This window comes from Carassius gibelio, chromosome B15 (genome assembly GCF_023724105.1).
Source record: "Carassius gibelio isolate Cgi1373 ecotype wild population from Czech Republic chromosome B15, carGib1.2-hapl.c, whole genome shotgun sequence".
Lineage (NCBI taxonomy): Eukaryota > Metazoa > Chordata > Actinopteri > Cypriniformes > Cyprinidae > Carassius > Carassius gibelio.
The window spans coordinates 3,058,546-3,070,783 of NC_068410.1; the positions used below are offsets into that span (position 1 = coordinate 3,058,546).

The following is a 12,238-nucleotide window of genomic DNA, read 5'->3' on the forward strand; positions in this document are numbered from 1 at the left end:
TTCCTGTTATTCTTTTATTTTTTAAACCTTAAAAATGTCAATGTAATGTTTTTGATATATATATATATATATATATATATATATATATATATATATATATATATATATATATATATATATATATATATATATATATATATATATATATATATATATATAATATTACATATTTTTCAATTTATCGGAAGTGAGTGTTTTAGCGTGTATGGTCGCTCGTGCGTTGTTCGCTTCCCGTCAAAAGAATCAACCCTCAAGTCACTTTGATATTATGGTCTGTTTGTGGCTCGGGTCTCTCCTTCAATATGCTCCTGTGGTATTCTTCCACTGTTTTCTGGTTCAGCAAGTGAACACGATGCGTCCGATCACTCCCAGTAAAGGCGCGTGCAAAGACACATGGTTTGAGGAAACTCGCTCAAGTTTAATTGGTATGCGTAGGGGTATGTTTAAATATCTGGCAGTATAACATCAGTACTTGCCTCAGCAAACAACTGGAAAGCCAAAGACCTAGAGCGAGAGTGTGCGTGCGTGCATCTCTCTCTCTCTCTCTCTCTCTCTCTCTCTCTCACTCACTCACTCACTCACTCTCAAGCGTTCACCCGGACAGATTCTTCTCCTCTCTCCAGTGGATACTGCGGGGAACACACGGATTGCTTATAGGATGGATTGCTGAAACTCCTTTCGCGAGATTACCCATTTATTTCCTTTCATTTCTCTCCCGTCACACTATCTCGTCTCCATCCATCCATGAGTCCAGACGGGTTCTGATTCGGACAGAATGCGGATCCTGGTGCTGATCCCGCTGCTGTGGGGACTCAGTGAAGGGGCTTTTCCCAGCAGTGTTCAAATCGGTGAGTTACACTTCTATAACATGGTGGCTAGATAGGCACTTTATTAACCCCACGAGGAATACGGTGTGCTTATAGTGCATAATAATTCACAATAATCTATACACTGCGTTATACAAATACACAGAGTATACAATAGGGTTTGTAATGCTTATTTGTTTTGGGGTTTCGATCTTGCACTATTCTCTTTAAAGGACACTAAAAAAGGTGCTTCTGTGCACCAAATGCGTTAAGCCAATTAACTTAAAAGCAAAATATTATGGGAATCAAATTTTAAATAAAAAAATCAGGCCACATTGGTTGACCACTATTTTTAAAATCGGGACAATTCATTGGACGCAGAGGGGGACTCTGTTTTTGGTTGTTACAGCCCTGCAAAGTGTCCATATTTTCTTAAATGGGATATTTAATGGTTGATTGGTTTATGATTCTCTACAAGTGCAGTGTTATCAGGGAGAGATTATGTTATCAATGGTTTAGAGTACTTTAGCATGCATGAGTTGTGGTCATCAAGATGAAAACTGTGGTCAAGTGCATGTTGAGTGTGCTTTTGTAGCTTTCATCACCAGTTTAGAGCAACACTGCAGTATTCGGTCTTGTCTTTCTGGTGCGATGTGGGATGACCTCTTCCACTCTCAGTCTGATCAAAGTTTCCCATTTCACTGGATTTGCAGCTCTGTGTTTGATTAACATCATCAAACCACTATGCATGCCCACCCACCCCTTTCTCTCTCTCTTTCGCAGACACACAGTTCCCTCTCTTTTTGCAGGATGTGTCTTGCTTGTGTGTTCAGTCACTGCATTGCTCATTGAGATGGAGAGTCTCACGCCATAATGAGATGCGGTCGCTGACTTGTGCGCCTTTGACAGCACTGCCGATAAAGTTAATACGCTAAATATGGACACACACACACATTCACAGAGAGAGATGCACAGTTGCACGCAATGCCTAATGACATTTACATACCACTGCAATGAAAATGCACAATGATTCAGTTGTTCATCACAAATAAAAGCACATTATGGGATCTCCAATTGCAGCTGAGCCAAAACATCCATCAGAAAGAGAGAAGAATTGGGAGGATGTGATGAAATAGAACGTGACACTGTTCCTGCCAAGTGCAGACATGTATGCTCTGGTTACACCAACAACAAATGCGATAATTTCCATGATTAAAGGGACAGTTCACCCAAAAATGAGCACTTAACTCACCCTGCATGTGGTTCCAATCCTGTTTGACTTGCTTTAATCTGTGGAGCACAAAATTAGATGTTTAGCAGAATGTTCACAACCTTTATACACTCTTACGCATAATAGTTCTTCATTTGGCATTGATGGTTCCATGAAGAACCATTAACATGCATGGAAACCATTCCCCAAAAGGTTCTTTATGCTATAAAAAATGAATGGTGCAAAAGTTTTTTTTTTAGTTTTTTTTTTTTTTTTTTTGCAGTGATGCCATAGTAGAACCATTTTCGGTTCCATTGTAAAGGCGTTTTGTTGGAATGGAAGGTTCCATGGATGTTGATGGTTCTTCAAGGAACCACCAACGCTAATAAAGAACCTTTATTTTTAAGAGTGTATATTGGAAAGATTGTCAAAATGTTCTTCATACTAAGAAAAAAAAATGGTTCTAATTACTAAAAGGTTCTTTGGGGAACCGAAATAGTTCTTCAGTAGCATCACTATGAAAATCCCCTTCTGGAACCTTCATTTTTAAAGCAATAGTACACCCCAAAAATAAAATTTTGCTTAACATATACTCATCCTAAGGCAGTTCAAGATGATTTTGTTTCTTCATCACATTTGGATGAATATAGCAGTTGCTCATCAATGGATGTTCTGCAGTGAATGGGTGCCGTCAGAATGAGAGTCGAAACAGCTGATAAAAACACCACAATAATCCACACCACGCCAGTACAGCAGTTAATATCTTGTGATGTGAAAAGCCGCATATTTGTGAGAAATAAGGGCATTTCAAACTGTTGCAAAATGATGTTTCTGCCTAAAATACGAGTCTCCTCCATTGAAAAAGTGGTCTGGTCTGAATCAGGAGAGATATCTGCACAGATCAAGCACCATTTACAGTCAACAGCCAGAAACAGCTTGATGTGAGAGACTGGAGGAAGCATGATTATGGATTATGGACTCGTATTTTGGCCAGAAGGAACAGTTTGAAGTTAAAACATCTCATAGATCTCATAGCAAGTGACGGAATGCTATATTTCTCCAAATCTGATGAAGAAACAAACTCATCTTACTCTACATCTTAGATGGATGAGTAAATGTTCAACAAATTTCCAATTTTGGGTGAACCATTCCTTGAAGAGTGTATTTTGTACAATAAAAGTGTATGCAGACGAAAGTAAATGAGCCCCTAAAGGACAGAAAATCAGCATCTTGGAGCTCGTTCACATTTTTGAACATTCCAATGTGGTGCATCAAGATTTGACATTGGCAATCAGAGATACGTGAGAACCAGTGCCTTTTAGAGCTACTGATGTGGCATTTTTGAAAATAAACGAAAGATGTTAGAGCTACAGCTGAGAGTATGATTTACAGTGAAAGAAAAACAAGAAAGTCATGCAGATAAGTGAACAATTTTCCTCTTTAGTTTGAACTATTTCTTTAGGATACATAAGCACCTCTTTGCAGTCACTTATTCATTCTTCCCCTCACTCTTTCCAGGTGGGCTGTTTATAAGAAACACTGATCAAGAATATACAGCTTTCCGGTTGGCCATATTTCTCCACAATACGAGTCCGAATGCCACGGAGGCCCCATTCAATCTGGTTCCACACGTCGACAACATCGAGACGGCCAACAGCTTTGCTGTCACCAATGCCTGTGAGTGAAAGTTATGTGAGACAAAGTCTAAAACTGAATAGTGTGAGTGTGTTTTGATTAGGTTCTTTTCATTATTCAGGGTCACATTTGACTTAATGAAGAGTGAAAGACTAAAGCTTCAACATTGATCTGTTTGAGTGGCTTCATTTGTCAGATTCTGACTTAACCAATGGAGTGAGTTTGGGGCTGTGTATGTTTGATGACCAATTGTAGACGAACTGGGGCATTGTCTTAGAAACCTGTTTGGAAACAGTTATTATTTTTGCTATTCTGTGTGGAGAAATGATACACTGCAGCTTTTAAGAGCAACTTTTGCATATATTCAACGTGTTTGGTGCATGCATATACCTCAACATTAACTCTTTACCAGCTTTCAGCATGCTTTGGTGTGCATCTGTACATCTCTGGGCTTGTTAGGATGGTTCATTTTCAGTTGCCTTTGATTCAAGTCAGAAACGAAAAGGTTTGTAGTTCAGAAATGTTTTTTATGCAGACAGACACAAGTGCTTGAGCATTGCAAGTGTAGCCTGTTTGCATGCACTCTTAAAAATAAAGGTGCTTAAAAAGTACATCACAGTAATGCCATAGAAGAACCATCTTTGGTTCCACAAAGAACCATTAAGTCTAAGGTTTTTTAAAGAACCATCTCTTTCTTACTTTTTTATAATCGGAAGAAACTTCTTTCGCGTCAAAGAAGCTTTTGTGAAACAGAAAGGTTCTTCAGATGTTAAAGGTTCTTTATGGAAGCATTTAGACAAAAAAAAAAGGTTCTTCTATGGCATCGTGAAGCATCTTTATTTTTAAGAGTGTAGTGTAAAAACCTAAGCACCCAAGAGGCCATAGATATTTTAAAACCATTTTACCAGTTAAGTTAAATGAACACAATCCACTTTAATCTACGTGAACATGTGCATTAGATTCCTTTACATATCTGTACTTCACTGGGAGTCAATGGCACTTACCTGTATCATTAATTTTAGTGCAATAAAGATCAATGTTTTGGCAGCAGGCCTCAATCACGTCTCTCTCAGATATTGTGCTTCACTGGATGTCAATAAGAGAGTCATAAGCATTGGAAAAAGCATAAAAGTGTATTGAGATGAAGTGTATTGGACACTGAGCTTTTAATTAATCTATTTATGTATTGCCTTTTCATAATGATGATTGTGTGAGCTTTGAATTGGTCTGGCTTGGAGACTATATTGTTCAGATCTTCTCTCTTGACTACAGGCATTTGTTAATATTCTAAAACAGATCCAACACTGGTCAATTATTTTAGTATTATTTATACACTATTACAGTGTATATTCATTTTATTATGTAATTTTTTTTTTTTTTTTGTAATTGTGTTTTGTGCTTTTGCCAGTTTTATCTTTATTCAGTATTACTACATTTAATTATTATAATTTTTATTTACATTACTGTTTATTTTTTATTTATTTTTTAAAGTTTTAATTCATATTTATTTCTAGTTTGTAATTTTAGTGCTTCAACTTAAAACTTATTTCACTTAGTTGCCTATGCAACCTTTACATAGGTATATATATATATATATGTATTAATTTCAACTTGATTTCATGATTTTCAGCTTGATATACTGATTTTTAATAATTTTGATTTAATGACAATAACCTTGGCTCAAACTGATGGTGAAACTGAAAACTCTTTTCTTTTATATTGTTACATGCATCCAAGCTTAACAGATTATCAACAAAGAAAAAATGTGGGGCGGGGACTTGCTTTTATGCATTAGTTGTTAAATGGACAGTGTGATGTGGGCGTGGCACTCTAAAGTGAATGAAGGGGCGGGGTTTAACCTGACTAAACTATCAGAGAAATCCTACATGCATTTCCAGAAAAGACGTCTGTCATTTTCACCAAAATATCCAGTTATTATGAAACATTAAAAAAAATAAAACATGCATGAGTGATCAAAATATGATCAATAACATGCATTTAAAAGGTTGAATTTTCATTTCATTCAACCATAAACCAAAATTCTGATCTAAAGAGCTCATAATAAAATAAAATAAAAACTCAAAACACTCAAAAAAAAAAAAAAAAGACATTAGGGCAGTTCCCTTTTACAAGGAGATATGTACTGTTAAGGTACTAATATGTAAACTTTATAGGAACTTAAATGTATCTTTAAAATGCACAATTGCACACTTTAGAGGTATCAAAAAAAAAAGCACAAAGATGGACCGCTCCAGTCCCATCTTTTGTACCTTTTTTTCTGAGAGTAAAGAATCTTCTAGCAACTCGAGCCTAAACAGCCAAGAATGGCTCTTGATGAGAACTTAAGGAACCACTGAAGAACCTCTATGAGCAAAAGCCAGACAGGGACCCACCGAGACGAGTCAATCCCAGTTTAACCTCTCTCCCGCTGGGCACCAACCTCTCACACTTCTGTGCACTGGACGCCCAGCCTGAGTCTGCAGAATCCACTGCTGTCCTGATGCAGCAGTGTGTGTGTGTGTGTGTGTGTGTTATCTCTGCCCTGGCTGCCTTCCAGCTCTTTTAGCCCTCATCAGCTGCGGAATACTGACAGCTTTGGGAATGAGTTGTGTGTGTGTGTGTGTGTGTGTGTGTGTGTGTGTGTGTGTGTATGAGGTAGATGGAGAGAAGGAGGGAGAGAGGTGAAGTTAATCGTTTCCTGCTCGTCTCCTCAGGCTGCAGGAGAGAATAAGGAGTGGAAAGGGTTTTCTCTTTTATCCTAACACACCTTTATCTGAGCGCTTAAAAGCAGCGAGCAAAATCAATCTCTGAATGAGTCTGAGCTGAGAGAGGAAACGTGTGATGAATGGAATCAGGAGATGGAGGGATTTATTTAATGAAAGGGGAGGAATGAAGAAATTACGGGAATGATATGTTGTCAAAATGCAGGGGACAGAAGGAGAAACGGAGGGAACGAGAGGGAGGAGATAAAAGAGATACGGGAGAGAGAGAGATAAATGGATGGGTGTGTCGTGACCTTTGTGCAGCAGTAAATGTTTAGAGCACATACTGAGAGAGAGAGAGAGAGATGAAGAGACTAAAAGATAAAAACAGAAGCATGATGGATGAGAAAGAAAAGATGACTTGGATAGATGAATGAATGAATGAAAACATTAAATGGACAGACGGACAAAATGAGCAGGCAGAATGATAAAGATACAACGACAGAGATAGAATGAATTAACAAACAATAAACAAACAAATGATAGATATAATGAACGACAGATAAAATTTACAATAGAATGAAAGATAGGTAGCGAGAGAGCGATAGAATGAACAATAGCATGAATGACAGAATGAATGATAGATAGAACTATGGATTAATTGATTGATTGAACGAATGATAAAACTAACATTAGAATTTACGCATGAAAAAAACAAACGTTAGAACGAACTTTAGAATGAACAAAAGAAAAACAGAATGAATTAATGAATGAAAGATAGAATGTATGATATAATGAACGTTTGATGAATGATCGTTCAATCTATCTATCTATCTATCTATCTATCTATCTATCTATCTATCTATCTATCTATCATATTTTAATATAATGTTGGGTTCATTTGTGGTGTTTTAGTTTAATCACAATTAAATCCATCAATAAGTCCACTCTGTCATTCACACACACACACACACACACACACACACACACACACACACACACGCGCGCGCACACACACACACACACACACACACACACATAATGGTTTTCATACAATGTATTTTCTTTCACCCTAAACCTGGACTTACCCCTCACAGGAATCTTTCCACATGTTTAGATTTTCTAAAACTTCATTCTGAATGATTCTTCATGGGAACCAAAAAAAAAAATGTCCCCGCAAGGACGAGGATTTATGATTTTGCCATAATGTAGTGTTTATCCACACACACACAGATGCACACACACACACACACACACATGTGCTCAGGTCGCAGCAGAACTCATTTCAAATAAAATCATGCTTTATGACACATGTGAAGCTCTTTTGTCAGGGAATCATCATCATCATTTCGACAAGGCATCACAAACATCCCATAATCCACCACAACACACACACACATGATCTCGAGCCGAGTGTGTGTGTGTGTGTGGGTTAAACTTCACGTCTGCTGAATCACACAGCCAGGAGCTTCAGTCTCTCACTGAATGATGTGTTTGCTCTCTAGTCGAGTGAGTAATGCATGAACCTGTCTGTGACCTGTGCTCTGTGTGTGTGTGTGTGTGTGTGCGTGTGTGTGTGTGTGTGTGTGTGTGTGTGTGTGTTGCTGGATCTTGATGTCTTGAGATGGTTCAGTGAATCTCTTTACTGACTCATTCATTTATTCACCCACAGCGATTGTCTCAATGTTGCATCAGAACATGTGTTTATGTTTCTGTCATTCATAACAGAAAATATCATTTATCATGACGACAAGACAGCATAAGCACATTTTACATGAAAACACTTGATAATAAATGTTACAATTATAAAACAGTAGTAGTGTGAAAAGGTTGCTAAAAAGTGTTACATGTAACGCATTTATTCTAGTGGAATTAAAATGCATATTTTAACTAGCCAAATTTCCAAAACACACGTCTTTGATCATTTTCCTGAATTAGAAAATCTAAGATAAATTCTGAGAAACATAAATTATTAATTCACCTCCTGAGAAGCAAGTAATTTATCTGACAGATGCAAAATTAATAAATCAATCATGAATTAACCATCTCTAAAGTCCCCACAAAAAAAAAACACAAAAAAGCAGCTCCATTTAGTTCAATTAAACTTAAGAATGATCTAAAATGCATGCCCATTATTTTTTACGGTTTTGTTCTTTTATAATGTTTTATGCTACAGAATTTGATTTATAACCACATACAAATGGATTCAATCTGTGACAAAAATAAATTGAAAAATGAATTGAAACCAGTGTTGTTAATCTTAACTAAAACTAATTCGGTAATTGAAATGAAGGTGAAATAAAGTAAATTACAAATATTAAATAACTTAGTAAACAAATTAAAGTTAGAATTTTTTCCATGGCAGCTAACGGAATTAAGTTTAAGTTGAAGCATTTAATTACTTAATCTAAAACTGAAATAAAAAAATGAGAGATACAAAGAATTTGTAAAAAAAGGTATTAATATTTTTCTTTTTAGTAAATGAAATAGAGCTTAAATCAAATGTAAATATTAGATGAAAAACACAAACTTAAAAAAAAAGTATAATATTAGAAATGGTACATTAGGATCTAACTGAAATAAATAAGTTTAAGTGCTAAAATTACTGAACCTAAAAATGACTCAGAATAAGCTAAAGCTATGAAGAAATATTTGTAAAAAACATAATCTTTTTTGGTATTTGGTAATCGATACAAATCTTAAATGAAATTAAATATAAATACTGGATGAAAAATAAAAAAAAAAATTAAATAAGTATAAGTTGAAGGACTAACAATACTAAAACAAAAAAATTAAAGCTGAGAAGATTAAAAAATATATATGTTTGGTAATTGATATAAAGCTTTAAATAAAATCTAAATATTGGATAAAAACGCAAACTTAAAAAAATACAAACAAATTTTGAAATGTTCCCTTGGAAACTAAATAAGTTTAAGTACAAAAATGACTAAACTAAAAGTGAAATCAAAATAAATAAAGCTTTGAGGAAATAATAATAATAAAAAAAAATAATAATTAAAATTAAGCTGAAAAAAGAAAAGATGAAAAACGCACATTTAGAAAAGCATACAAAAATGAGAAATGTTACCCTGGGAACTAATTAAAATAATTAAACTCAAGTACTAACACTAAAACTGAAATAAAATAAAGCTATGAAGAAATATTTTTTAAAAGTAATTTAACTAAACCTTCAATATAAATTAAAACGAAAACTTAAAATGTAAAAAACAAAAAAAAAAAATTCATTAATATTCACTTATAAAGTAGTAACACATTTCTATCTGGTTTAAAATCAGATCAAACAAATCTAAACATCAAACCAAATATGATTTCTGCTGATCAGAATCAGACTATATAACAACTAAATGTATTTGAGTCAGATATACAGCAACAAAACCCATCTGAGCTGAAGTCTTATAACAGTCTGATGGTTATGACACAGAATGAAGGAGAGAGTTAGTGTGTGTAAAGGTCATCGCTGTGGGTCCCTTTAAATAGCACTCAGATAAATGCTCATTAATATTAACAATCCCTTCACGGCTCTGTCTCTTTCTGTCTACCTCTCTCTATTTCCCATAACATGTCAGTGAGGCTCCAGACCCAGAGGTCGACCCCTGCTGTGACCTTTCCTCACACACACACACACACACACACACACACACACACACACACACAGTATGGCTCTGAATGGCAGCTGATAATGACGAGTCTGTATTTTTAGAGCTGAACTTTCCTTTAATTGAGCCTCAGTCAGGGGTGTGTGCAGGTGCTCATGTTGTTTCTGTATCTTATGTCACAGTTCATTCCTTAAGATCAGATGTTTTTTACATTATATGTACCTGAAAGCCAATCAAATGACACTTTCAGGTTTTCTGCATGAATATTTTGGGGTCTAAAATGAATACATTCCAGCTGGGATAGCATGTTTACTGATTACATTCAGTTTACCCACATTCATTATTCATTAATCATTATATCATCATTAATTATTCAGAGTACCTGAAATAAAGCTGGGAATTAGACACAAGTAAATCTCATGAAAACACATCCAGGGTTGTATTTCACCATTTAAATAAATAAATAAATAAATAAATACAATTCAAAGAAGAAGAAAATAGATTTTGTATGAAGACAGTATATCATATTATAAGGCTTAATTTATATAAATAAATAGATAATAGTTGCATTTATATTGATGTATACATTTTTACTCAAAGAAATAACATTATTTCTTAAAATATTATATTTTTAAAAAGTATTTAATTGAAACTTTATGTAACTGTGCATATGTTAATACAGTAACTGAAATAAATAGATAAATAGTTTATAGATATAACAAAAAATAACTAAGAAATAACATTCTTTTTAATAAAGTGATTTTTAATGTAATTGTACATAAGGTGCAATATTTCACAAGTTAAATAGATACATTTATAAATAACATCAGCAATATTATTATTGTTGTTTAAATATTACATCAAATTATTCATGTAATTGTACACAAATTATACTTCACGATTTAAATAGATACAGAATAAGAAAGATAATTATGCAAATTTCTCCTAAACTGTCTGGATGCATTATAGTAATGTGAATTTAGGAGGACATGTGCTTAATTGTCATGAAAACATTATCATGAAAGTGTAGTTTCTTCATGAAACTGAATCGCTCTATAAATGTGATTTGATGGTCATTGGTTTGACTGACAGATGGAAACACACGCACAGATGCAGCAGCCTGCAGCAATCAGGTACAGAGCTCGAACCCGTGTTTAGTGTGTCTCTGCCATCTGTGTGTGTGTGTGTGTGTGTGTGTGTGTACTTGGTTACCTTGGGAACAAATCATGGCTGATTTGCTGCAGCAGAAATAGTTTGATGATTCATTCAGTTGGGAACCAATCAGAAGAGAGCTTTCTCTGTAACACAAACACGCACACACACATTCGGTTAAATACATGGTAAGAAAGTCAGTAAACAAACACTTTATCAGTCACTCATAGTTTTGAGAAGAACAGAAAACAATGCATTTATATCGAACCATCAACTTCCAGCCAAAACTAAAATAACGGTGTCGACATTTAATTAAGCAATAAGACCGAAGAGTTTTCTGCTACTGTGTATTCACTCTCCTTGAGTTATAAGCCACTGTATTAATACTTCATGCTTTCTTTATGCATTTATTTCTCTATCTCTCTCTTTGTGTGTCCATCTGTCTCTCGCTCCATGGCAATAAAAAGCTTATTCCATTAATGGAAACAACTTTATTGGCAGTCATGGTGAAGCCCCGTTGCCATGGTCCACGCTTGATTGACAGCTGCATTGTCATGGTAACCAAAACAGCAAGTCACTTTGCTGAAAGCGGGATGATCGTGATTTCTTCCTGAGCAGGAAATGTGTGTGTGTGTGTGTGTGTGTGTGAAGAGCACAAAAGAGCAGAGCCGACGTTACAACAGTGACTGTATTTTCAGATCTAAAACAAGACTCAGACTTGATTCATTTGGGGAAACACATGCACTATTTTTTCTTTATGCTGTAGACAAAATCTTTTTTTTTCTGCATGCAAATTGCATTTACTAACCATAACCAACAACCTAATTCGCTCAACATTTCCGGTCACACTGACTGGTCACACATCATTTTGAAAACACTGTAACATTGACATTAATTAGTGCATTAACTTATAATGAGCAATGCATTTGTTGCTATATTATACCAGTATTTATATCACATATCAGTCCATTATGCATATGTAAACATTACAAACATTGTACATAAGCAGATTGTTTCTGTCTAGGTTAAAACACATGTCTGTCATATCAGATTTCTTAACCGGTGGGTCACAAACCAACAAGACACAGCCTTTTTTCTAATCGGGAACAACTATGA

At 35.1% G+C, this 12,238-nt stretch overlaps 1 protein-coding gene across 6 annotated transcripts in view; it reads left to right on the forward strand.

Annotated features, from left to right (window-relative positions):
* The first annotated feature begins 466 nt into the window (after positions 1 to 466).
* LOC127973090 (glutamate receptor 4-like) overlaps positions 467 to 12,238 on the forward strand; it is an 82,644-nt gene continuing 70,872 nt past the window's right edge. For 3 of the 6 annotated variants that reach the window (XR_008157245.1, XM_052577130.1, XM_052577132.1), the window contains exons 1-2: positions 468 to 848; positions 3,535 to 3,693. Coding sequence is in view for 5 of the 6 variants with exons in the window: in XM_052577130.1 (XP_052433090.1) it covers positions 776 to 848; positions 3,535 to 3,693 (232 nt within the window). In the remaining variant the exon portion in view is untranslated. Of the gene's footprint in view, positions 849 to 3,534; positions 3,694 to 12,238 lie in introns of all 6 variants that reach the window. The other 3 variants (XM_052577129.1, XM_052577131.1, XM_052577134.1) reach the window with 2 other exon arrangements.